The following is a 27,921-nucleotide window of genomic DNA, read 5'->3' as shown; positions in this document are numbered from 1 at the left end:
GAATCCGGAACTACATAATAACTTCATTGTTGAATGTTGCGTTATACTAACTATAAGATTCACGCCACCACCCATCCCTTTTTTGTAATTTCAAGAGTGGTGAAATTAATGGTACGGTGCGAACTTTCTAGTTAGTGTCCTTATCTGAGGCAGGGGGACATTATATGCAGCGTGTTGGGTACTAATGTGAAGTGCCGTCCATGGTTGGATGTTGTGTTTAACTTCTATGCGGCCAAATACGTATTTTTCCGTTTTCCATCAGAGTCGTCATGTAATTGAAATGAAAAATAAAATAATATTGGTCACCCTCCCTACCTAGTTGGCCCTTTAACGCAATTTAAATTAAAAAAAAAAATTTTAAAAAAAGTACATAGTTTAATGATACACAGAAAAACAGAAAATTCCCGACGATGGCATGGGATTATATTTATAATTTACTAGTTTTAAAGATTGAAACGTATTTGAAGCTTCCAATCTATGGTTGGAATGGGACAATAACTATTTATTCCAAAAAAACTTAAAATTTTTCTTCTTTGGCTCTTCTTGTTCGTTTCTGCCTTTTTGCTCCGTTTCACGTTAATCTTGGTAAGTGAGTTTTTATTTGCACGAATTGCGTTGTCCATAGCGTCGAAGATATTTTCGACCCCATTACTGGCGTACCCATTGTCTCCCCCTGTACTACTGTAATTCTGTAGTGTACCATTACTGGCTTGAATGAAATGCTATAACACATTTCAAGGCTTTGATCCAATTGGATTGTTGCACCAACGATTTTTACTCTTTTTTTTGAGTTGCCACAATCCCGGCAGATGCCGGATTTTACCTACCAGATCGGTCTTCGTCCACGGCAATATTCCGAATGCATAAGCCAGTGAAGGGATAGCGAATACATTCAATGTACTTATCTTATTTTTCGCCGAGTGATGCGATTTCAGTACCAGCTTTACACGTCGCAGGACTCGAGAATGGGTTTTTTTGCAGAATTCCTAGCTACTTGTTGAAGTCTCTTTCGATCATAGCTTCGATGTGGAAGTCACCAATGCTATCTCCAGCATGCTACTCGTGATGACCTTTGCGGATGGCTTGGATTCGACACTTGTCTGTCATTTCGCACTTAACATGTAGGAAATACTTTATTGAAAAACCATGCCCTCTAACATAATTCAGTAGCCATGAAAGCGGATTCAGTGCCATGCAAAACCAAAGGGGGCTCAACGATTCCCCCTGGAAGATGTCCTTTCGTATCTGGATGGGCTCTGAGGTATTATCACTCTCAGATGTACGCACTGATAAGGTAGTGTACCGCCCTTCCATGACTGTCACTAAAAACTTTATTAGTTTCGGATTAATGCGATTCAGATGTAGGATATCGATTAGCTTGGTATGCGGGATGTTATCGAAAGCCGGCTAATGACCTGATTTTTGTTGTGTCAACCGACCATGTATACTCGTGAACTTTTTGTACCAGAAGTTCTGCACCCAATCCGGACCTGGGCCTCGCCAGTTCTTCGAGCTGTTTATGGCTTGTCGAATCTCCTCTTCGGTAACATCAGTTCATGACAGACGTATTGGCACTGCGGGTGCCTTCGGCGGTGATCCACTTAGCACGCTGAACATGCTGGGCGGGAAACCCACCCCAGTCCACCCCAGTATTCTTTTGCTTACGTCACCGAAAACTGTGCTGTCTGGACGCTCTGTTTGGATTCGTTGAGAGATCTGAAAAAGTTCCGCTGGTTCCTTGCGTATGTTGCATTCTGGACACGTCTGGAGTGACTTTCGCCAGAGGTGAGTTAAGTCAACCTAGCAATGTCCTGCCTTAGTGGATCACGCCGACGTACCAGACGAATTTTCCAAGGTGGATCCCTTCGGTCGCTCGAAGCAATAACGCGAAAGCGAATCTTCTGACCGTGCAATCTGACAGCCGTAACTGTACCACAATACACAAGCGATTGCAGTTGCAGCAACAACATATCAGCACACGGTCGAGTATGCAATCTCATAATTGATTTGAGATAGAATTCCCGGAGTTGCTGGAGATGCATAGAGTCTGGGAATACCTGGTTTATGCAAAGGACCGATTTCTGAGAATTCTATACAGGCTCTTTGGAATTCGTCCCGAACCTCAGCGAAAACCTCAGCTGGACAGTGGAGAAGAGTGCTTCGGCGAGTACTGGAACTGCCCCCATCGACTCTCGGTCACCAATTTCCACGATGACCTCAAGTCGAACGCGTTTCCTGATGATGGTCGGGATTGTGTCGCTGTGAGTAATAAAGCTGTACTGGTCTGCGTCTCGCTGCACAGTCACGTGCGCGAATTGCAGGAAACGCTCGACGAATCTTTGGTGAAACAAGGGGCGGTAAGATGTTGTACCCGCCCCCGCCGTTAGTAGTAGGTAGTAGTAGTAGGAACAGATGATGAAGAGGTTCATTTCTTCAGGCCACTTCACCCACTTCCTGCGTGAACCTACTGAAGTGGTCTTTACAGATTGTGGCGAAACAGCTGCAGCAGGCGAGTCAATGCTCCTGGCACTTAGACGTTGAACCGCTCCACGACTAGCGGTTTCTACGCTGTGTTGTCCATTCCGGGAGCCTGACTCAGTCACCAAGTCAAACAACTCCCGCTTCATTTTTGATAGTGCATTTTGTTCCTAACTGCTGCTTCCTCAGTGAGTAATCTGCAAGACTACAAAGTTCCAGCACTCCTCACCCTCTGAGACGCTGCGATGGTGTATAGCCATTCAGACTGAAGTAATCCACCCCTCCTCTTTTCACAACCGGGCTTGGAACCGACTACTATTATTATTTCCGAGTTGCCACAATCTCGGCAGATGCTAGATTTTACCTAATACAAGCACGAAATGCCAAGCCGGTGGTAAGTTATAGGGACAATCCGATTATTATTATCATTACCGCGGTGCGCCATTCATTCAGAACAACACAGGACGACTAAAATTTGACGAAAACTTGACTTCAACGATACTTTACCGCACTCCAGTTTTATTTCACGGACTTCTTCTCCCTTTTAGTTTTAAGCTTGGTGTCAGTTGCCTCCTTTCACTCAGTGAAGGCAATATGAACTCATATTTTTCCTCTGTATATGGCCTTCCATTAATAAATAAATATAGTTAATCATCATAAAATAAACTCCAGAAATTAGTTGACAATATATCATTGGGTTTATTAAATATTTTATTTCATTTCTTTCCTTTAATGTTTCTTTAAGGTTTTGTGTAAAACAAAACCTTATTAAAATCGATTCACTGTCTGTCTGTCGCCTGTCTGTCACAAGCACTTTTCTCCAAAACGACTAAACCGATCCGAACGAAATTTGGTGGATAGATGGGAACTATGAAATCCCACGCATACAACGAGTGACATAAATATAGGTGGAGTTTAAAGAGGAACTCTCCAAAGTTATAGCAAATAAGATGCTGACATCATAATTAACGAGAATAATTGGGAATCGTTTGAAATATTAGATTCGCATTTATGGAGAATCTACTTCTACATAGCTAGCCTAGCTTTTTAAGGAATTGCACAAAACACTTATGTCAAATTTATGCCTCGAAAGATGCCGCATTCCGATATCTGCTCAAATAAACTTACTTTTAGAAATTTACTGAAAACCCCACCTTAAGTTCATCCTAGGAGTACCGTACCGGCATAGAGGACTGTTTCGTACATACACATGCCACATCTTATGGACATCCGATTATTAGTGTCAAAGTTATAGCAGTTCAAACTTATCAACTTCCTGCGAATTTACTGCATACTAAGCCATACAAATAAGATGTTGACGTCTTAATTAACGAAAATAATTGAGATTCGAATGAAATATTAAAATTCTATTCATGAAGAATCTACTTCTCCCTAGCCCTTTTATCTATCTGTTGTAGGTTAAATTCTTCGCATTTGCTAATAATATTAAAGTCGGAAGCGTATGAGGTTGACTATTATCAATACAGGGCTTTCCATCAAATAATTTATTTAAATCGATTTCTAAAAACTAGAAGTCAATGGAGGTCGTCACCCCTCACATATTCTTCTTTTTCTTCAGTTTTTGTCCCGTTCCCAAGCGGGGTCGGCTCCTCATGATCAGTTTCGCCATTTTATTTTATCAAATGACTGATCTTGATGGATTTTCGAGACTTTTAAATCCCCATCCAGCGCATCAAGCCACCGTTGTTTCGGCCGGCAAAAAGGCTCAGCATTGACTTCGATGTTCAGAGCAACCTTGGTAAGTTAATTCTCGTTAACGCGAATTACATGACCATACCATCGAAGACGCCTTCCTCGGAGATTCTCCACGATCGGTGCAACTCCATATCGATCGCGGATATCCTCATTTCGGATGTGATAAAACGTACCACGCCACCAGTCCAATGCAACATCTTCGTCTCTATTACCGCAACACACCGTTAATTGTCTTTTATAGTCGGCGAACACTCAGAACTATAGAGAGCGACAATGAACTACTTCTTCCAGTTTTACATGAATAACGGCCATTAAGCGCAAGCCATGTATTGACTCAAAATTAGATGGTTTAATTGGCCGATTTGAAGAAAAATCATCTTCTAAAGATAAATTGTTTGATTCCTGAATTTTGTGAAGTTTCTTAATATTAAAGACTGTTCCAATTTAGGTAGTAAAGAAAGGAATAGAAGAACTTTCTGCTTCTCAGAACATCAACACATTCTCATCAAAACTAATAAAACCGTTTATCAAGATATCTATTAACTTTTTCAGGTTTGAATTCATCAATTAATTAACTACGACGCAAAAAGGCCTTTAGGACTAATGATCACTTCTGTGATCACCGTTCTATGGAAAATGATAAAAAGTATCAATTTTCCAAAAATCTTGAAAGAGGCATTCAGCCAAACGATTGGTCATTAATTAAGCACTTACTAATCGACACCTAAAAACGGTTCCTGGGTCTTGTAAGTGTAAAGACGACGTTGGATTTTGATTGTCATGCTGTGCTCCCAGATCCGATTAACCGAGCGCCGGCAGTCGGTCCGGCGGGGATCGTCTTCTGCTTTACAGGGCAACCGTCCATCAACAGGTATCGTGCCACGTCTATGTGCAATTCAAAACATATCAAACGCATCATTAAAAGATGAAGATACTCAGCTCAACAGCGAAGATAGCCAAACGTCCCGAACACGGTCGGCCAGGTAAGATTAAATTTTTTGGATCAATTGCTCTTGTGTTACTTTTTGGCTAATTTCACTGCTACTTTATCAAGAGGTTTTTTCATGATTTTCTTCCGAAAATTCATCCCTGTACGTATCTATCTACTTTATAAATGCAAATCTAAGCCCTGAATGAACCTATTGCCACTGGACTCACCGCCTTCCACACGTTGATACGATTTCGGATTCAGAATATTGCCATGAACTTGAGGCTCCACTGTTTGATTTTCTTTCCTTGCAAATCTTGAACCCTTCCTCGGATCTGAACAGCCTCCAACCTTTAGTCATTATCAATATTTTATACCCAATTTTGTGGTTTCTTGGGTGATCTTTCCCTACATATTATCAGTTATGTCCCCTAAATTGTCTATTTTATCGGCTATTAGGGAAGTGTCTTACAATGATGTTAATGCCGCCGTTATGCATAATGAAATAGTGTTTTCTCAGCTCCCAAAACACCACACAACAGAAAAGATAGGATTATCGCTTTTATGAGCTGCTCATTGACAAATTAATTAGAATTTCGTGGATTAATTTGATTTACCAGGGAGCGTGACATGTTTTTAATTCTGACTATCGCACTGGGGTAAGTTTCGGCGTTTTATTACTTTTGGATTGAAAGGGTCCCTGGTTAGCAGCTTGGTTTTTTGAAGCAGAGTTTAATGGATTTTAATCTAAGAAAAAAGAAAAAATAGATACGATTGAATGATGCTTCTGATACATAGTTTCAGAAATAATTCAAAGGCGGTTAAGAGTCGATTGACATAGCTCAGAAGACCTACAAATTCGGTACTAAATACCGAAAGCCTTCAATGCAGAACGCCCTCCAATCTGAGTTCAATATTCTGAAGCCAACCGGACCACAGCAAGGATACTAATGCAAATGAAAGCAAAAACAGCTCAGATTAGTAATAAATGTCCGTTTATGATTTTCACGATTATTATTGGAATTCCGATATTAAGTAATAAAAGTTGTCGAGACGGCGTTTAAAACGATGATGTCTTCGGCGGTTCGCTACATTGTTGCAAATTTCCCGGCCATGTTATGCCTTGGAAACTTTTTATTAGAATGTTTTATAATTTTTTTATGCGCAACACAGTAAGAAAATGGTTGATGAGAGACATAAAATAAAATTAAGAGTTATTTGACAATTAATTAGAACGCTAGCCATTATTAAAATCTTCATAAATTAGGGGGCCTTAATGAAGGTACGTATGCAAAATGTCTTTTAGGATTTTAGGAGTCGGGCCTTTAGCGTTTAATAATGTGTTGATAGTATTTATATTATATAATAAATTAATTTGAATTTCTATGAGGAATGCTTACTGTGATCTTTCCGATAAGTTGAAATAGGATCGATTATAATAAAAATGGTTGGCGCGACAACGTAATTGGTTCTGGGCCTCGAAGCGTGTTAGAACATTTTATTCAAATCCATAGTGGTACATTACAGGACTACGGCACACTGTAGGAGGAGATAACGTTGTTACCATCATTACCCTGGTTTGACAATCAGTCACGATATTGTTTTGTCAGCAGTGAGATTTGAACCGCGAAGTTCCGATGCGACAACCTGGTCAATATTTGTGAATTTTTCTGTGCTCTCGTTTGTTATTAGACTTCCTTCAATAGACAGAGGACGAAATGTTAAAAAGACGTTGCAGCGCTAAATTGCATCAGTGGAATCCCATTCACTGAAGCTACTCCCCACTATTTCACTCATATCTCAGCGGGAACACTCTGAATAACTGTTTCGGGAAGGACTTTGGTCTATACTTCCCGGGTTCGTTCTTTTAGAACGCAGTTATTCTGGTACTCATTGTAATCTAATTTGTCTCTGAGCTCGCAATTGCTACGAGGTTGTGGGAATCGATATTTACGTTGAGGGAGCCGCTCGAACTCCGTCGCTTCTCCACAACCCCCGCACGTAGTCTCAGTTCAATTCCGGTATATCGCGGTAGAGCTCCAAATCCAAGGGTGCAATTTTCGTTGGATAGCTGGGGCTCCAAACCCATAGGTAAGGCGGAAAGGAATGAAACAGCTAGAAAGCTATACCTCAATTGCCTGTCCAGCGAATAGCGCTATAGAAGTGAATTGTCCAAATCTTCTAAGATCCTGTTCTCTAAGGAGAAATTGAAAGCTATCCTCCATTTTGATAGAATTGTTTTTCTTGGTAGGTAGATAGGTAGGTGTTAGTTGCCGCTTCAAGGAGCCCAATTAGCTTTGTGTTGCGCCGGTTTGATACCATAAACTCCTAAGGCTATGACAACTATTATGAGAGCAAGAAGGCGGAGCCCAGCCGGCTCAGATCTTCAGAGCCAGCCCCTGCCATTCACGAAGGAAAGCAGCTAGAGATCTCTCTGAGGTCTTCTGAAAGTGGTTTACCTTGTGTCCGTAGCCTGACTTTAGCTAGAGGTGGGCAATCGTAAAAGAAGTGCCTGAAGGTTTCTCAATCTTCTCCGCAGCTTCCGCAAAGCGAATTGTAGGATATGCCGAGTCTGGTGTAGGAGAATAATGAGAGCATGTACCGGGCAGGATTGCAGGGCCCCGGTAGCATCTGCGCGCGCGGTTTTTTAAATTCTATTAAGCTTCATTCTGTTGTACTTCTTGCTCAAAATCTATCAGGATACAATAGTACCGTAGATGAGATAGGACGCACCACTGTTATAGGTTTTTGCAAAGAATCTCTTGCAGGCATAAAATGCTACATAGACCTTCCTAACCCGCAATGTAACTTCAGATTCAGGCCTGCACCCAGATATTTTACATTGGAGAAAAGAACCAGTCTTTGTTCATTCAGCCGACGGAGGTGGATTATCCTGGTTTTTAGAGTGAATATTATCCAATGCGTCGGATAGCAGACAGCTGTGAATGAGCACTTTCACCAAATCATGGTAATAATCTTGTGCGAGCTGCTGCTGACCACATTCACTCCTACAAGTTACTGTAATCTCGTGGTTAACCATTACAGTCTTGAATTCAAGACCCTGTTCCTTTTGGATTGTCGCATCAATGATTATTATTGTTAATACACCCCTAAAATCCAATCCTGGTCAAGGTTTCCTTGACGGCGTTGGTACCAACATTGTTGAATGCTCCCTCTTTATCCAGGAAGGTAGGTAGAGTATACTGCTCTTACTGCAATAACCGCTTCGCTGCCAATTACCTCGTGAAGAGCGATTTCAGTGGATTTGCCTCTGTGTTTGGGTGTGATCTCTCCAATAATCGTCCTGAAGTGAATGTCCAGGACGCACTCTAGGGTCTTTAATACGAAAAAGGTGAAGCTGACTGGTCGAATTTTCTCCGCGGATTCATCGCCCGCCTGCCCGCTTACGGTATGAAAACCACACGTGTGCGTCTCCAAGACTGTGGTACGTATCCCAAAGATATACAGCTTTGGTAAGTCTCGACAACCCACGGGACAATCTTTTCTTGCTGGTTTTGTAGCATGATTGGCATGGATTATGACATAGTCTCCCTCGCTGTTGAGGAATTGCATCTGAACCAGCAGTTTGAACGTTTCACTAGAAGATTCCGTTCAGGAGCCTCCCGACTTGTTAAGAAAGAATGTTCCGATAATAGTCCATTAAAAACCGTCTCTTAGCAGCCTTGATAGATCTCTATTCCGCATGGTGGCAGTGTCTTCTTGCTGTTTTTAGCGTGGCTTGACTTTAAAGGCGGCATCTAATGCCTTTTCCAGAGCCCCGAACTTTGGCTCCAGTTGGTCTCTCCTGCCAATTTGTGCATCAAAGAGTTTGTTCTTGATAACTTGACCAAACTTCCTCCAGTCAATGCGCCTGGGGTCTCTAAAGGGTTTGGAGGCCTCTGCGACAAGATGTTGCGTATCCAACTATTATCTGAGAAAGATCTCTAGTCAGACACTCTTCAGTTCTCCACCTTAAGAATCCTATTGTCGGTTAGTAGAGTGGTATCAAGGATCTCCTTCGAGTTCAACGAGCTTGGAAAATTGAAGGCTGGTGTACTGGCCCTGTTACATGCCGATAGATTTGTGTTAATAATAAAATCGAAGTGTCCGGATGGCACAAGTGGTTAGAGCGCTGGGCTGTTGTAGCGGAAGGTCACGGTTCAAATCCCACTGGTGGCAGAGGGATTTGTAATCGTGACTGGATGTCGGATACCAGTCGACTCAGCTGTGAATGAGTACCTGAGTCAAATCAAGGTAATAATCTCGGGCGAGCGCAATGCTAACCGCATTGTCTCCTACAGTGTACTGTAGTGTACGGTCTTGAATGAAGTGTTCTAACATACTTCAAGGCCCTGATCTAATATGAATTGTTGCGCCAACGATTATTATTATTATTTAATAAAATCGAAGAATGACTCATTTCTTTTTTTGATTTCCGAGCTGTCCAAAGTGTATGCCTTGCAGTGGCATCGTAGCCTATCTGCAGGTTGGTCTACTTTGCTGCGGTAGTGTTCGTCAAATGTTACAGTTCTTTCAGCGCAGCTGACCGGTCATGAACCATGTAAGCTGAGGAAATATCCAGGTTTCCTGCAACCGGCTGCTTCAGTTTGGCCACAACTAGGTCGCTGGAGTTCAGGTCAGATTGTTCCTCGCGAGGATACATGCTCCAGGTCTGTCCTTTTTAAGGTTACTCCGCTTTTTTAGTGTCAGCAAGGCGATCTCAATGTCGAGATTTCTAAACATCCGTATTCTCTGGGTGCTTCGCTACTACAACTACGCCAATTGTAGCCTCGCAGATGCTTCCTCGTGAGGATACCTTCTCTAGGTTTGTCCTTTTTAAGACTACTCCGCTTTTTTAGTGTCAGTAAGGGGACCTCAATGTCGAGATTTCTAAACCTCCATATTCTCTGGGTGCTTCACTACTACAACTATACCAATCGTAGCTTCCTCGGGGGCGGAAGCACAAGCACTCCGGCGGAATTGAATGAGAATTGAATTGAAATTGAATTGAGTGCATCTTTTACCAAGCTCATCACCATGTTTGTTGCATCTACCGAAAAGTGTTTGCAACGGTGACTCTCTCCATCATCTTTCCCATTGTATCCAGCGGGCAGATCGGACGATATGACGCCGAATCTCCAGGTAGCTTTTTGGTTTTGGGAAACAACACCAAATTTTGCTTTTTGTACTGGCCGGGAATATTGCTTCGTTTCTTCACGGCCAGCTTCAAAGGTCTGTTAGGGATGCCACCCAAACCTGGAGATTTTTTGTCGCCGATTCTACAATATACTTTCTGCAGTCCCTCCTCAGTAACTTGAGGTAGCACGCACTCGTTAACCTGGACCACCGTTTGCTTTTCGTTGTTTTGGTGGTGAGGAAATAGAGTTGCAGCAATTTTTTTCAATAGGCGCGGGCAGGTCATCTGAGGCGATCTTGGCAGTTTTTTCATTATCATCCTATAGACTACACTCCAAGGGTTTATATTGGCATAGTCGGACAGCTATTTGATGCAGTTCTTTTTATTTCTCCGAGTGATTTTTTAAGCAGATACACAGTTGCCTGAGAGTCTTCTCTCCACCGCGGCTACTGGACTTTCCTCTAAGCCTCTGGTAAGTCTCCTTGCCCGGAAATATGCGGCTCGCAAACTAGTGATTTCGTGGTTCCATCAGAAGTTGGGTTACCAACTGGCGAGCGGTCGACTTTTGGACATGATATCATGACATAATTCTGTTCTCCATTGAGTGACTTGGGTGAGAGCTCTTTTTGGGGCTTAATTCACCCTTGATTTCCACGCAAGGGTGGTTCTCGCTATGAGTATAGTCCACACTAACTTGGAAGACCATTCTTCTGACGTACTCAAGTATATCAGTTATATACACTTGGCCTCACCTCCTTTAATTGTATAAGCTTCCAACGTTCGCGAGTCCGAGTCGAACACGTTCCCTCACATTCGTTGTCCGGCTACCCCATTCAAGAGCTCGCGCATTTACATTGTCTGCTATGATGATAACCTAACGTCATCTGACATCCAAAACCAGAGGACTTAGCATCTGCTCATATTCGGCAAGTGTTGCACTCGGTCGAGCGTAGCAGCTGAACTCCTGTCACCTTAGTTCTGATGAAACCATCTTCTGGGTACGCCATTATTTCCTAGAAGACTTGTTCTTCGCAAGCCCATAGGACTGCTTGTCCCGTTTGATCCTTGGCTCGAATGCTGCCACAATATGGCTCACACACATTGATATCTTTCACGCGGACGGCTTGCGACGGCAGATTCTGCGATTTGTATTAATCTCAGCGGCGATTTGCATTGAGTGCCCTCTTGTATTCTTGTACCCTGCTTCCCTTTGCACAGTAAGTAATTTGGGTCCTCTACACAGTCTTTGCTGATATGGCCCCCCGCTCCACATCTCCTGCATTGTCTCCCCCTGTCATCCACACTTGAACATATTTTCGCGATGTGTCCGCAACCAAGGCATCTAAAGTACCGTTTCAGTGCTACTTACTCCCTAAATGACACATAGCTCAGTCTGTTCTTAATTTACTTACTGGCATTAGTTTGAGTGCTGTCTTCACTGGTATAATATTGATGGTGGTTTGTCTCGCACTATAGGCTTTCCCTAGAATTTCTACCGCTGACTGATCAAATCAAATTAAGTTGAACTACTTTTCCTTGCAGACTATAGAGATCTCCGGCTTGCTAGCCTTGATTTTGGCTTTCTGTCTTAAGGGCTTTCCGATTTGACTCGTAAATTTTTCCATCGTTATATCCTCGAGTGTCTTGAACCCCAGCGTAAGGTCTCCATTCTGGGACCATCTAATGCGGCTAACATTATCTCCCAATTTTTTTAAGATGGTAGGGAGCCCGTAGCCCACCACCCAATTAATGGTGGATTGGACCAGCTCGAGGGAAGCTTTCTCCCGCTTTTGTTGTCCGTGGACTCCTTTTTTGGGATTAACATGCAAAGTTAGAAAAGACTACAGTTTCGTCCAAGGTAGCGTGACCGATGGTTCACGGTTTACGGGTGTTGTTTGCCCGCTTAAATTAATTTCCTCTGCCCTGGACCATAGTAATCTGAACTTTTTTGAAATTTGGGTATTAGCCCAAAACGATGAGTCCATGGACCACATATGTGCGATAAAGTCTTTCTTCTTTCGCCATCAAGTGAATGCCGGGCGCTCTCCATTCTTAACAAAAATATTTATAACTTCGGCCGGCTTAGTTCAGTATTTGTGTGCGGCTTTGAAGCTTAACTTCACACCCATGGCTTGTTTGCGAATTGATGAAGGAACAACACCCTTGAATCACTTCATTCATGCTGCACCCAGGGCAGGTGTGAGGCAGCATCTAATTAGTTGCCTCTGCGCTGGACGACACTGTAGTTGTCTGAATTATCTGCCAAATTGAAGAATTCTAAACCGCCTTTGCTCTTCGAAGAATGTTAGCATATGACCCTTTGCTTCGTTTGGAGATGATAATAACCTCCGGTAGCATCCTTCTCCTATCTCTCTTTCTTCGAAATTCTACCTTTTTTAGACTTCCACATCTTCCTTGGGAGCCACACCTTCTAGGAATTGCGGCAACGTGAATTTCACCAGTAGCTTGCGGTCCCTCCTACCTGTTCTATTTTCTTGTGAGTTGAGGCATTTTTTCTTCTAGGGTTTTACTGTCCTGTTGGTTCATTCAACCGATAGCGCAACCTCTCCCTCGTTTTCTTCGCTCCCGAGTTTTGAATTGTGCTGTGTGCCCAACCTTTCTCTTTATACCTAGGTCTTATCATACAACAGCGCGATGCTTCTTACCTTGACCCACATATTCTGATGTATATTTCGGCGGTCCTTGATAAATTCGCAAAATCTTCAAAATTTTATTACAAAGTGCCCTCAATTGGTCGCTGCTTCCTATGTCGCTCGGGAAGTTAGGCGTCAGAGTTTCCTTCTTCTCATTCCTCGCTACCCTTCCCCTTGGGAGTAGCATTTTCATTCGTGGGACTGTTGAAGTAAGGGTGAGGATTTACGACGAATCGGGCCCGTCAATGGAACTATTTCTACTCCTTCCCGTGTGCCTGTAATATTAGATGCAACAGCTAACGTTCCCGCTACTGAAGCACTACCGCACAGCCTTGGTACATCGACAGCTAGGAGTCGGCTTGCCTACTCCCAAAAACCGTTGGTGCTGGGTTTCCGAAGCCTTGCACCGTAACTTTATCTTTCCTTTCGGTTTTATTAATGGGTTTCCTTTCTACAGCTAAATTGTATCCAAAAGTGAGCGTTTTGTTTCCATCTACCCGGTTTGTGCGTAAGTACATTATAAATACCCACATCTCCAGATATATGCATGTGCACTCCCAAAACACATCCGCCATGGATTCCCTAATCTGCACGAAGGGATGCACTTGATGGGAGAATTGACAACTCGGCACAGGTGATTTATATGTCGAGAAGTTGTTTGTATCCCAATTGACTTTATCTTCGGCGATTCCTGATTCGACTGGAATTGGGATTCTGTCGAGGACCCTTTGACATTTTAAAAAAGGAAGAACTCTTATATCTGCTGCTGATACTTTTAATGTTCTGACAATACTTCAACAGGCTTCCCGGCTGTCTTGTTAAGCGACTTATAACCTTAGTGTTGACAGTCTTGTCTTTTTGCTTTATTTTCCCGGGCCATTGCAAACGCTTCCTCAGGAACTCTGATCTTTGACTCCAGCTAACCTGGCTAACCAATATTAACATTGAGGCCGCCGGTAAGTTTGGTTCTGATAACACGACCTTGCCTATCGTATACGGCATCATATTTAATTTCATCTCAGGAAAAGTGTAAAGACCGTTTTGCTTCACTTGTACTTCGATCTTATGTAAAAGACAAGGTTGGAACATTTGGATTGCTTTGATCACTGCCTTCTTTGTCAAGGGGTTTGACAACTGTAATAGTTTTCTAAATGCGGTTTAAAAAGCATTCTGTAACAAGGAATCGACCCTGTGTAGTAGGTAGCTAGGCTGTCGATATAGAGAGAGCAAGAGAAGGCAAATGAGGAGGCTGCCCAGTGGGAGTTACTTGTTATGTTCAGTAGTAATTCTAAATGTGCTGCCTTACCATGCTGCAACCGGGCTCCCGATAATTTCTTATTACTTCAGGTTCGGCCTAAACCCAGGCTATGGGCAATAATATGCATAAGGTAAATTTAGTAAAATAATTAGTGGATATTGCTACGTTTAATCTTAATAAACGGACGAGATAGCCGATTGTACGTTGGAGAACCAAACCAACAAACAATCAGTCACTTTTCTTCTTTTGCGCAACCTGTTGAATTATCTTAAAAAAGTCTTGGCATTTCGAATGAAATAATTCTCTAGCCCATCAACTACATCACACAAAAATTATGATTATCTACGACCATACCAGAAATTATCTCATGAACTCTTTGGAAAAATTAATATGCCAGATACCAACGTATCAGGTTCTAGATAATTAAAAATTGTTAGTTTCACACGAATTCCTCAGTCAGAACAACACACATTATTGCCACAATCTGGCAGCGACTATTTCCTCGTCGAACAACCTCTAATCGTAGCACCTATGCATGTAGATAGTCTTCCAAGCCAGCAGCTCAATTATATCTCAAGAACAAAAAAACTAAGCATTCGAAATTTTAATTTTTCATCGCTGCTGTACGCTGATCAGATAAACTTGGATAGAACAGAAGACTAATAAGATACAGATAATCACCGAAAGTAGAATATGTAGAAACACAGCCGACTCTGTGGATCAGGGCCAGAGTGACGGAGAAAGGAGGGAGTCCAGTGCCGTGTCAGTGGAATAATTCACTTCAGTGTACCATGTCAGAGACTGCTCAGGAAAATTAAACGTATCTGGAAGATTGTCTAAGGCCCAATTAGTCAAAAACTCAACCTAACTCCATTTGACAAAGAAGATTATGGCATTCAATCTGATAGCACGAAAAATTTATGTCACCTACTATTTGTGGCCGGGTATTCATCTTCAAGACAATTATGTCTAATTTATGAGTTAATATCTATGGCTCATACGTTTTCCCACCATTATCAATGCCTGTCAACAAAGATTAGTACAGACAAAAGCACCGCCTAACGAACCGAGGCGGCGCTTTTAATTACCATACGAATTATCTGGAGACAAGATCAATAAAGATCAGCTTAGCGGAATACTAAATTTCGCTGCGACCAGCCCAGCTAATGCTGCACAATCTTCTGTTTCTATTTCGCTTTCAGATTTTTCGCATGCGAAATTAGAATTCGAAATATTTCCGTACAATCAAGTTCAAGGAATTGATCAAAAGTCTCATAAACCAGATCAGATCGGCGGCGGAATAACTAACAAGATCGCCAAGATGGTTAAGATATCGTTTCAAGAACGCCGCCGAATTTCGCTGAGAACTAGATGAGTCAAGAAGTCAAAACGAAGTTCGGTGTATTCCGTCCAAAAGCGGTTAGAAGTCCCACATGTGCTCCACGCCGAAGCAACCTCGTCAATGGCAATCTCCACTTTCCGATGAGGGAACACCTTCTCCTCGTATGCCTTCACGAATAAAATATTAGACTCACCAATAATCCGTTAATGAATTCGTTTTCCAGATACATTTTCTAAAGAACGATTGCTGGAACTATAATTTAAGATGGGCCCATCAGACACCGTAATTCTGACGAAGCTCAGCATGCAGAGCTTGGCTGGAGCTGAATTTCGCGTTATTAGTTGCGGATCTGGTATAGACTCCAAAGACAATTTGATATGCAAAATTATCGAGTACAAAACAAAAAGCATTTGCTGGGAGTCCACCCATTCACTTGGCTCACTTTTTGGCGAATCGTTAGCTAGCAACAGTCCAAAGATACTGATTAGTCGCCAAGCTTGGTTGCAGAGACCCTCCTTTCGCTTTAAGGAGATCGACAGCTTTGGATTTTCAACAAATTTTATGTTTCGTCTTCTTGGCTTTTACTGCTAGATATCAGAATTTTACTGTGGTAAAAACTACCCCACAATATCTTTTGGACGAGACGGAATTCTCGGTTAAAAGGGGGCGGCCCTAGTACGCGTCACAACTTTTATAGTTCCTAATATTCAAAAATTACTATTGGATGCCCCCTTAAACAAAGCACATATATCAAATGGTTGATAGCTTTTTCCTGGCTTTTTTTTGATTTATCGAAAATGTTATGTGATCATGCTATTGGCCCATTCAAATTAGCTAGTTGGATATCAAAAAAGACTGCCGCCGCCTTAATTCGCTGGTTGGATTTCGATTAGTATCTTTTTATTTTGAGAAAAACATAATACTTCAGATAAATTTGAATTGGTTGTTTTAGACAATTTCGGGAGTCGTTAATTTGATGAGATGATCTTCCGAGTTGTTAAAGTTCCCTGGGATCTTTTCTTTGTCTTCATTCTCCCCCGAAAAGCGCTCCATCAAAAAAATACGACCGCCCTCCCAATTGATATCAAACATGTTTGCCGATGCTCTGCCGTTTTATAAAAATGTTTTTTATGTTTTCCTTAGATTTGCATTTCTAAAGCTAATTTAGAATTGAACTTATTTATCCGATCAATATGGATAAAGACAAAAGGTAGCAACAAGAGTAAGACGGTTGTCGCCGACGGCCGTGAAAGGTTCAATGGCGATAGTAAAAGGAGAATTGAGGAGTAGTAGACACACGTCTCGAGAGCTCTTATTATAATTTTTAGATTGATTAAATCCGGAACAAATTCTTAATATATTCAGTCGGGTGGCGTAAACGATTAAAGGAATATTATTTAAATTATGGCGCCTTACACTTAATTAGGGACATGTATATTTTGTCAGTTTGATTTAGTTGGGGAATTGGCAGTGGGCAGGGACCACCGAAGAAACGAAGGTAGTAAAAATCTGCATGAGTCGTCTACTAATGGACTAGAAAATTAGCTACAAAATTAGTTTTAAATATTTCTAAACGAAACCTCATTTGATAAATATTCATGGCAAATATTCAGGGAGTTAATTCATATCGATTCATACTGGGACCTAAGCAACAAAAAACCTTAAATTATCCAGAATAAAGCCTGAGGTTTCAACCTAGATTTGTCGATTTGTGATCGACGACATATGAAAGGATAATTCTTTTTTAATGTTTGGCTGGGATTTGGGACCATTTTAGAAAAATGGATGGGGCAAATAATGTTCCAATGTTTCCATAAACAACTTGCAATTTTGTTTCATGAATGAATCCCTTCTACTGGTTTTAAGTTTCGCTACTTCCTTGCTTTTTGTAGGAGGCGACTAAAAGGAATAGAAATTTGTGGGGTTGCAACCTACAAATTTATAAACTTTATTGCTATCGTCAAATGACACCTTGGATAGGGACTGACCTCATGGCTCCTCTACAATGGTAGCGAGGGTCGTCAGAATGCCAACTTTCTCTAACTTGAGCGAGAATTCCAATGATATAAGGACATTCTGGGCCTAAGCGAAGTAACATGATGGGACTCTGGAGAGTACTCATCTCCCTATTGCCATACTAATGGCAATGTGCTTTTGTATAATGGAAAGCTAAATCGTAGCAAACGTGAATCCGGTATCAGATGCACTCACTGGACTTAGGAGCCGGATTCTGACAGACTAATAGCTGCAAGATTCTAATCCAGGTTAAGGATCATCACAGTTGTGTGGTGCTATGTAACAAGGGGCTTTCAGCTATAATAGGGAAGAATGCTTTCTACGAGCAATTACACGCAGTTCAGATGGTGGCATATTGTTCGAGCACAGAGCCTGCTATAAGGTCAGTTAGGTATCAACTGGCTAACACCGTACGAGCAATCAGATCAACCACTTCACTATCAGCAATACATTTAGGTTGATGTACGTAACAAGAGAGACGCTGACGTCGACCTCGAAAAGGATCAATATCTGATGGATGTTTACGTTCGTTTGCGTGTTGCATCCGCCACTTTCCATAGGATTGGTGTGGTGGGACACACCAAGTTCAACAGCGACCGCTTGTATGATCCAGCTGTCACTCGATAGTGAGAAGACAATCTTGCTAATCGGACTCGAGATGTTATTTGAAACATATTTGAGAATATCGATGAACATTGGGCTACTATCAAAAAAACTCTTTTCTCCGGTGCTGCATGGGTCGTCGGACACATAGCGTCATAATATCTGGAAAAATATGAAGGTTCTATTGGCCGCTACGAGTGATGTATACCAAGCAAAACCCTCAGGAGTTCAGCGTAGTGGACCCCATGTGTGACGTGCTGTACTAAGGTAAAATATGAGACAATTTCGAGGTTCAAAGCGGAGTCCGCCCAGATTGTATCTTGCCCCCGACATTTTTTCTTCTTGTTATGGTTGATGTTTAGAGATCATGGAGGGATTCAATGGGCTATGATATCTCGACTGCGCTGATGACATCTGTTTGCTCCCCTCATCGGGTCATAGACCTTGGCCAAATGGCCCTGGATATTCAACGAGAGACAAATTAAGTTGGAGTGAAAATAAACATCAACAACACTAAAGTGCTCAGTCTGACGCTGTCTCCCTATCTGTATTAATGGGGAGAGGATCGAAGGCCTTGATCAATTTGGAAAGAAGCGGAAGCGTTTGTTCTCTCGACAGTGGCTCCGAACTGGATGTTGCCAGACGCATTACAGCGCTAGATCCGCTTTCACTGCCTGTCTAAAATTTGGAAATGCAGTTATCTTGAGATAACGTTGCGGCATGCCTCACGATCACAGTCATGAGACCAGCTGAAGTAGTGAGGCCAAATACCGGTATTGGAAGATAGATTACTATAATATTATTCCTCAATTCTTGTATCGATGCAGGATACAGAAAATCATAGGGTAGGTGCACAGATTCAATAATGAGACTTTTGTTGATGCACTTTTTAATTTTCCTACTTCCTAATTGTATTCGACTAGTCCCTGCATTTTTTCGCCTTTTTACTTACAAAGTTGATAAAATTTTAAATAAAGGATAACGTCAAGGTCACTATCTTCTATCATATTAACAACGAAGAAACCTCCAATTGTTTAATTTATGGAAAATATATATGTATATATGGTCGCCATTCACACCTACGAGCCATTGTTCGCGATTACCTGAAACGCTTGTCAGTTCCCGCCACGATTTCTTGAGATGCTCGCACTTCTCCTCCACTGTTCAGCACCAAATGCTCCTCAGGCGACACACTGCCACTGCATGGCGTAGCCCGCAATGCAATTGTCACCCCTCTTTCCTGTGTGGCCTATCCGCTGTCACTTTCCTCTTCCGATCATATCGCGTAAGAGTGCCAATCCTGTGCGCCGACTAAGTTTTTCGTTTGAGATAGTGTCAGGCCAGCGTATTTCGATGATACGGTGCAGGCAGGTATTGACGAAAGCTAGGAGCTTTTGAGTAACAGTAGAGTTCATTTTCCATGTGCTACAACCATATAGCAACACAGAAATGACATTAGCACAGAACAATCTTAACTTGATCTTGGTGTTGAAATACCTGAATTTCCAGATTTTAGGCAGCGAAAGCGGATCTAGCGCTGTTAATTCATCGGGCAACATCCATTTCGGTGACACACCACAAATTGACCGACGCCTTCTATGTTCTGCCCGTTAATGCAGATAGGGAGGGTGCTTTGACTCGTCAGACTGGGAACCTTGGTTATGCTGGCGTTTATCATCAGTTCAACTCTACTTGTCTCACGTGCCAAATACAGAGCCATTTGATCAAGGTCCATGATCCGGTGAGAAAGAAAATAGATGTTATCAGCGAAGTCGAAGTGTTTGAGGTTTACACTATCCCAAGCTTTCTCAAAATTGATGAAGAGCAGGTGCAGCGAAGATCTAAACATAGCGAAGATCTAAAACATACTGTTTCGAAGTAATCCGTAGGGTGTTGATGTGGTGATTATAAGAGGATACAGAGCGGAAATCAGCCTGCTCTCTGTCCAGCAAGTTCCTAGGATGTTATTTGATATGTTCAAGGTTTATTCTAGCTATTATCTCTGCGACGCCAGGGAGCACGCAGATACCTCTATAATTGTCAAAACCAAAACGGGTGCCTTCTTTGGGATCTTTGGGATTATCCCTTTCTTCCACTCTCTGGGAAAGATTTCGGGTTCCTAAGATTTCCGCGTGCAGGTGCAGTGATAAATAACTCTAAGAGGCGACCGTGAAGCTCAGCGTTTTTACTCCGTTTGAGTACATTGATTGCCGAAATGACTTCTATTCTGTGTGGAGGAATAGTCCTTATCTGCATATTATGGTGACTAACCATTCCATCCAGAAGAGAAGGAGCCTCGCCGGATGTGATACGGTTAAGAACCATGGTGAGGTGTTTTTCCAGCTCCTCCGCACATTCCACAAACCAATCATAAGCCAAGCCATTTTCGTTGCCGTTATGTCAGTCCCTATTCGACGTTTGGTAGCAATAAAGTTTCAAAATTTGCAGGTTGCTAGCCCAGAAATTTCCAATCCTTTTAGTCGCCTCTTACGGCAAGCAGGGCAAACCTTGAGTGCAGTCTTAAGCCACAACTCACAGCCATTGTAAGTATTCTACGAATGAATGTAGCAGCACTAGTTGAAATATTCCTTGCTTAACCAGAGCTACCAGTAATATCTTTATAGATTGTTTTGCTCAGTTTTGTTTATTTTTTTAGTTATGAAAGAATTATAAATCTTTCAGATTAGAGTGCTCAACACATTCATTTACATTTCGTATAAATAGCCATGAAACTTATTCTCAAAAACCAATTCCAGGGGGGAAAAGCCAAAACTAAACTTGCGAATTTCTTCTTTACGAATGCAACCTGGGACCAAAACCCTAGCGCCCACCGATATCAGACGTGATCCAAGGAAGCCACCATCGTTTTGTGAGCATTTCAAGCACATCAAGCGAATGCGCTCTATTTCGGACACTCCATCCAACGACTTAATGATTCGTGGAATTGAAATCACACAGGAACCTGTTCAGCCAACGGTGGAATGTCCTTCGGAAGTTACCAACACCGAAAATTTAAATCTTAACATTGAACTTACCGAATGTTGTCACTGTTTAGATGATAAGCATCTTTCAGATAGATTGAACATTGAACAAATTTTACAAGACGAATGTAAGGTGAAGATTTTTGAGAAGCCATTAGAAAACGGAAAACCTAAGCATTTGGAGGTGGTTCGTCGGAGCGAAGTTAAGGAGCCGAGTCCAAGGACGGTTCAAGTTATCAGTGTGAAATTAAATACACGAAAACTGGAAGAGGAATCAGAAGTTTCGGATGAAATTCGAGCATAAAACTATGATAATAACTGATTGTGAATTCTGTTTGGTAATAAATATTTTATTTGTGGTTGGACTATGAATTTAGATTGCAAGATTAATTGTTTGCCGACAGATTGACGTCAATTTTTGGTATAAAATAATATTTTTCCTATCTCCCAATTTCCGTTTCAAAAGTGAATCAGCTTGATTTCATCCAATATAGACTATAGATTTATGGTGCCGGTTCCTGCAACTTTTTTGGTGGGCAATTGATGATATGTTATAAAGCTAATTTGGCACAGACATGCACGTCCCATAGCTAATTGTGCACATGTGTGAAAAGTCAGTAACACAATTTCGAATTATTTTCGTTGGAAGGAGCATGTGTTTCAACTTTGATCCTAAATTAGCTTGTAAGAAATTGTTGTCTAATTTGCCAAGTTTGTACACTTAAGTAGAAGTAACTCCATTATATATTTTTCGAACGTCCCTTTTACCATATGAAGGAATAACATAGGGTACCGCTTGTAAAATTGGATGACAAGTTACTCATATTTATCGATTTACTTACTTACTAACTTTACTTTCATAAGCGCTCTCTATGACGGATATATTTTGATTTTGTTTTTCAAGTTTCTTGTATGCCCCTATGCTAATTAAACTCGGGAGTGAGAGGTTGGGATGCTTTTGACCACTTCAGCCTTCTCTCGTCATTAACAAAATTTAACGTGCCACAATCCGATGCGTGAGACCTCCCTGAAACCTAAAACTTTGAAATGGAAAAAATAACGAAAATTTTCGAAAGCTATATTTTGGAAATCGAAAAAATTACGGTTCGACTACGCAGCTCGGAAACTCGTGACTCAAATGGCGTGATCGAATGGGAAGATTCCCTTAGAACTGAATTTTCAGTTACTATGATTGGAAGATACCGCGATAGACAGACCGCCCTTCTGATTGTCATGATAGCACCCATTTCAACAAATCATAGCAAATGGCGCCCAATGTGGGGCCAAATTTTCGTTACGTTCCAACTAATTAAACCCGTGAAAGATAACTTATAAAGCAATATCACCACAGTGCTTACGATACCATATCCTTAACATCAAATATTAACACTCAGTAACCGATAGTGTCAAATATTCTGTATTACTGGCCTACATGTGTTATATTCATAACGTAAGTAAGCGACAGCGCCAAAAAGTTATCCATGAAGGATAAATGAAAGTTTAATGTAAGATAAGGATATAAGATAATAGATAGTACAATATTTTCACTTACTAAGAACAAGGAATCATCTTTTTTGCGAACGAGAATTACTTTACTTATATTGGTTATCTCTGCTCAGCTTGTACTGGCAAATATTACGTAGACCAACGTCATACATACATCAACCACAAGCATTCATTCATTTGAGTCCATTACAAATCAATTACTTAAAGCCAAGTATATGCATCCCCATATTTGCATGTCTCTGAAATTATTTTCTAACCCAACGCCAATGCAAAGCCAGGCCGAAGCCAGGGTAAAAGTGAGCCCGAGGCCAGTCCAAAGTTATTCAGGATGACGTACCTGCATGTCGCCGCATACGCCTTAATTGACATGTACGATCTTGGCCTCAGTTTTCATCTGAAATCATATTTTTGGCCAAGAGGGTTTCTTGTCGTCGATGAACTAAGATCTTCGCAAAATTAGAAAATGAACAATAAAAGTCAGGTTCCTAAAAAAACTAGAAATTCCACGATAAATTTTCGATTATTTGTGCGTCAAAAATGGTCTAAAATTGTTTGGTTTTCAAAGATCCTAGTTCATGTAGAGTAGTTTTTATACCTTTTAAAATGAATGCTATATGAAGCAAATCCGTTCAGTAATCTTGGACGCTAATTCAAAATAACTAATTTCGAGAAAACGCCGTTTAAAGTTTACTGTCCAGAAAAAAAAATTACCGAAATATGACGTTAATCCGTTCCATCAAGTTCGTAGAGCAAACCGCAGCTTCCCCAAAAAAATCGTTTTGTATGTTGTGGTTGTGCCGCCCTACGAACCTCCTCGAGCCTCGTGCTATCACCGTGACTTTGGTCCGCGCGCTCCAACCGGATGCTGCCCATGTGATCGACAAACGTCTTGAACTGAGGTTCAGCGATCCTCTCAGCATCAATATTGTTTTGTAGTCTCCATTAAATAGTCCGGCAGCAATGTAGGCAGCCATATCAATGATTTTCTTCCCAGAGTGTAAGTACTTTAGAGCATGGACCATATCGTGACGTTAAAGGATTTATAGGCGTTTTGGTTATTTCCACACAAACACTTGGTCAGAAGATCGTCTCTAGGAGATCCCTGTAGTTTGGAAGACCCACCCGCGCGGCAGAGGTGGCTCAGGCATAGCTGGCTTCCAGGCGGCATATCTTTCACAATGCTGAAAATTATAAAAATAAAAAAAACCGATTTTTTTTAAGCACCTAAAGGGACTACTTCTTTTAATATGACTCTTTTATTGTTTTCCTTTCTTTCATTTCCTCCTTTTTGATACATTTATTTTAGCATTTTCTTTCCTTTAGACAATTGCAACGTTTCTCCTTGCGTTTTGGTTGCTTTAATTAACTCTTTATTATATATGTATTCCCCTTTGTTTTCATATTTTCCTTCTAGTTTTCCAATTTTCTTTGATTTATCCTTTTGACAGCCATATTCAAAATTCTTCAAGTTGCCAAGTGTGGTTATTTATTGGCTATTGATCTTGGGTGACCCATCGAGTCAGTTGGGCTCTTCTAAGTTCAACTCCTTTCGCGTGGCAATTATTGATATTGGAACGAGCCTACGCAGGATCCTTTATGTTCAGTTGAACCTTCCAGATAGGATGCAGGAGCAACGAACGTCTCCATTGCTTCACAATATGGACGATGGGTAATAATGCAATTGACTGTACTTCAGTCTACAAGCTTCCGAATCAACTCCTGCGTGTAATGGACAGACATGACGATAGGCATACAATGGATCCATTTTACGAACTTCAAGGTGAATCTGAATCTAAACAACTTTTACCGGCAGAACGACAGATTTGATCCTAACATTTTGGACGGACATGATGAGCTTGACTATTCGCTATTAGGATGTTGGACACAGCCGTTTAATTTCTGATTGTGTTTACACTACCATTGCGCCCTGGGAGATGGTTCTTGATGGCACACCGATATCCTTACCCATCAACCCACTTGGCGGATTCCAGGCTGACTCATGTACAAATCCTCTTAAGAGGTAGATCAGCGGATTGGTACTAGGATAACCACCAGCCTGTCAGACGAATCTATCTCTCCTTTTCGCCAATGGTTTAACGATTGAAGATGATTGAGATATCCTTGAACAGATAACAAGCGGCAGCCAAACTCCAATTTAGTGCAGCAAGGTAAGGACTTAAATACTCGTCTCCCAATTAGACATTCTGACAAATCACATAATTTTCTGAAGGGGTGGAGAATGCAGTGCATCTATGGAAATCGTTAGTTGAGAATCAAGTTTTTATGCATGATTTTACCGTAGCGTAAAGCGCATGGTTTTCGTCAGTCATTCTGCAGTGAAAAGTGCGCCTTTGCCTTGATGTGCTTAGGTGAACACTGTTAGTTTGCAGTTTTCTCACGAGTCCTTGCCTGAAGGACGTTCAAGGGCAAGAGCGTTCTATCAGGTTATGGCAATGCTATTTGGGCTCTACAATGCATTCTAAACCATATAATGACTAATGGACAAAGTTATCCCTTACTAACGAGTATTTTCGGTGGAAAAGCAAAGAAACTCAATGATAGACTTCATATTTCGGGCCAGTAAAGTTTTCATTATTTCGGGAACAACTTGCTCCTGTCGTCGTTGTAAGCTGTCGTCGGCACAACAACAATAGAAAACTTTGCTAATGACGGAAATTTAGTCTAAAACTGAATTTCTTAAAATTATCCTTGCTCGCTGGCCCCATCAAATATTCATATATCAAGGTGACTTACTGTTCACTACAGAGACCAAGGCTTTGAGGCCGGTTCTTACCACTTCAGTTCTCCTCACCTAATTAATATAAATCAAGTATCTTATATCCGACTATCCAGAGCCTAGAGCGGAGTGGACCTTACAGCCCACTACATTGGCTGCTATTGCATCAGATCGCTAATGTACTATGAAAATTAAAATTTAAAAAAATTGTACGGTTCAAATACAATAATGAGATGAACAACTCGCTTATTGGGAAAATCTACAAAGAATTTTGCCATCAAACAAAACTAATTTCCCCAGAAAATTCACCTATAATCAAAGCTTCACTTTCTCAGTAAAGCAGTTCACCTTTTTAATCTCATACAAAACCAGCTGTTGTTGACTGTCCACAAAAAGTACTTTGTCCTTAACGATAACCACCGTCACTACGCAATGTTTTAACTGTTGATATAGATGACTATAAGGCCAGCAACAGTGCATCAATAAGGAAGGAGAGAGAATATCAGTGAAAAAGGGTCACAGAAAAGAAAGGAATTAGATCGTCCGTGGGCAGTTAGTAGGCAGTCAACCGAATTTTATAGAAGATTTGAGAGACAGCGGTTTCCACTCATCAAGCCACCCTTGTTTTGGCCGGTCTTTTCGTCGCTTACCATCGACTTCGACGTTCGGACCAAGCTTAGTTAGTGAATTCTCGTTAACGTGATCAAAACATGTCACGCCACTGGCTCAACCCAACATTTTCGTCTCCATTGCCGTAAGACGCCGTTCATTGTCTTTTATAGTCGGGCAACACTCAGAACCGTAGAGAGCGACAGGATAGAAGAAAATGCGGTAAACTTTAAATTTGAGACGTTTGTTGGTACGTCGATCACAAAGAACACTAGTTGTGGAACGCCACTTCATCCAGAGTACGTTAATGTGTGAAGCAATTTTATAACGCAGTTTTCCATTGTCTGATAGCATTGACCCGAGATATTTTAATCAATTTTGGCAGGCCACTGTCACTGACAATGATTGCGCCTGTTTCATGGATATCGGTCGTCAAAAACTCAGTTTTATTCAGATTCAATTTCAGACCTTGTTGCATGAGGCGACCATTTCATTTCTGGACAAGCTGCTCTAGATCATCATCCTATTAGACGCTAGGAAAACATCATCCGCATAAAGCAATATGTAGGGCGCTCAACGTTGGGTGTCCCGTGTGACAGTGTCTATAACAAGAACAAAGAGGAGTGGTGAGAGGGTGTTTCCTTGATGAACACTAACAGAGACACGAAGCGGTTTAGATACAACCCCCACAGTTCGAAATTTATTTTTCGGATCGTGATAGAGCAGTTGAACCCAGCGCACGAGTTCTTCTGGCACTGAGTGTTGTCATAGAGCAAATGAGTAGTTAAAGGTCAGTATTAAGAACGTTCTACCCTAAATAAAAAAAACCAGCTGGATGCTGTACACATCTCCAGCGATATCAAGGCGAGTGACATCGCCACTTAATAAATAAACTGTCTGTCTCTTTCTCTGTAAATACTAAAGTCGATAGGAACAGTTTGTTAATAGCCTTTTGTTCGTTTGTATTTTTTATTTATTTTTGCCCTTTAACTCTATATTTTACGGACAAAAAACCTGTAATAATACTAAAAAGGCGCAGATCTATTGTCAGTATTTGTAGGATCAATCAAGTTTCAAATAAATTCATCTATTTCTATATATACTCATATACTATACTAACATATACTCGTCCAATTGCTACGGTCAGAACATATTTGCTCATCAAGAAGCTGGAAAAAAAATTGTTTCTCCACTCTTTTTTGGCCACGTTATAAAGATGACTGGCTGATAATTGATTTTCTCTTTAAATCCTTGCTGATGCTCTGTGTATATCCCTCGTATTGTAATATCTTTAATAGTATCTGTTCCAATGAAAAGCGCCATCTCTACCAAATAGAGGTCAAATAAAGGCTACTCTGAATAAGGCTCTTTTATTTGGAGTGAATTCATTGACGTATGAGTGGACAAACGGGAGATATGGCGGTTTTTTGGGAAACGAGCGTAGTCGTGTTCTATAGCACGGTGAAGCTTTAGCTAAAAATATGGCAAGATCTACACCTTTCTTTCCTGAGGGTCGTCAATCTATGTCCCCTGACAGATCATTGAAGATCTCAGTGAGTTGTTAGGATCCATACCAACAAGGAATACCTTTTCTTTATTAATTTGTGCTTGAGAAACCCCTCTAACTTCTGAGGTATGGATCCATCAGTAAAACCGAGTGTTGAGATAGTGTACTTCCAAATTTTGGGGAAAATTACAAAGAAACAGCTTTTGCAAAAAATTACATCCAGCTGCAATTGTTGTCAGCACAATCTACACTATGTTTGCACTCAAGTACGAAGTCCTGGTCTTTGGCCAACACCATCTGGCTGTTGGTCGTACTTGACTATAGTAGAGCTCGGTTCGTCTCTCCTTCGAATTCCGATATAAGGTTGATAGTTCATATATGGGGTTTCGGTTCTAGTGGAAGAATTCCATACCGGGAAACCCGAGCAAATAGAATAAAATAAAGATTAG

The 27,921-nt window shown here is 41.3% G+C and overlaps 1 protein-coding gene across 1 annotated transcript in view; it reads left to right on the top strand.

Moving 5' to 3' along the window:
- LOC119655135 overlaps window positions 1–21,485 on the top strand; it is a 36,593-nt gene extending 15,108 nt beyond the window's left edge. Inside the window, exons 2-3 of the mRNA XM_038060871.1 lie at window positions 4,747–5,177; window positions 20,889–21,485. Coding sequence (XP_037916799.1) covers window positions 4,975–5,177; window positions 20,889–21,417 — 732 coding nt within the window. The 5' untranslated portion in view covers window positions 4,747–4,974 and the 3' untranslated portion in view covers window positions 21,418–21,485. The remainder of the gene's footprint in view (window positions 1–4,746; window positions 5,178–20,888) is intronic.
- The last annotated feature ends 6,436 nt before the right edge of the window (window positions 21,486–27,921 follow it).

Source organism: Hermetia illucens, chromosome 4 (assembly GCF_905115235.1).
Source record: "Hermetia illucens chromosome 4, iHerIll2.2.curated.20191125, whole genome shotgun sequence".
In the NCBI taxonomy this organism is placed as follows: Eukaryota; Metazoa; Arthropoda; class Insecta; order Diptera; family Stratiomyidae; genus Hermetia; species Hermetia illucens.
Note: the sequence above shows the minus strand (reverse complement) of the source record. Positions and strands in the feature narration are given on the sequence as shown.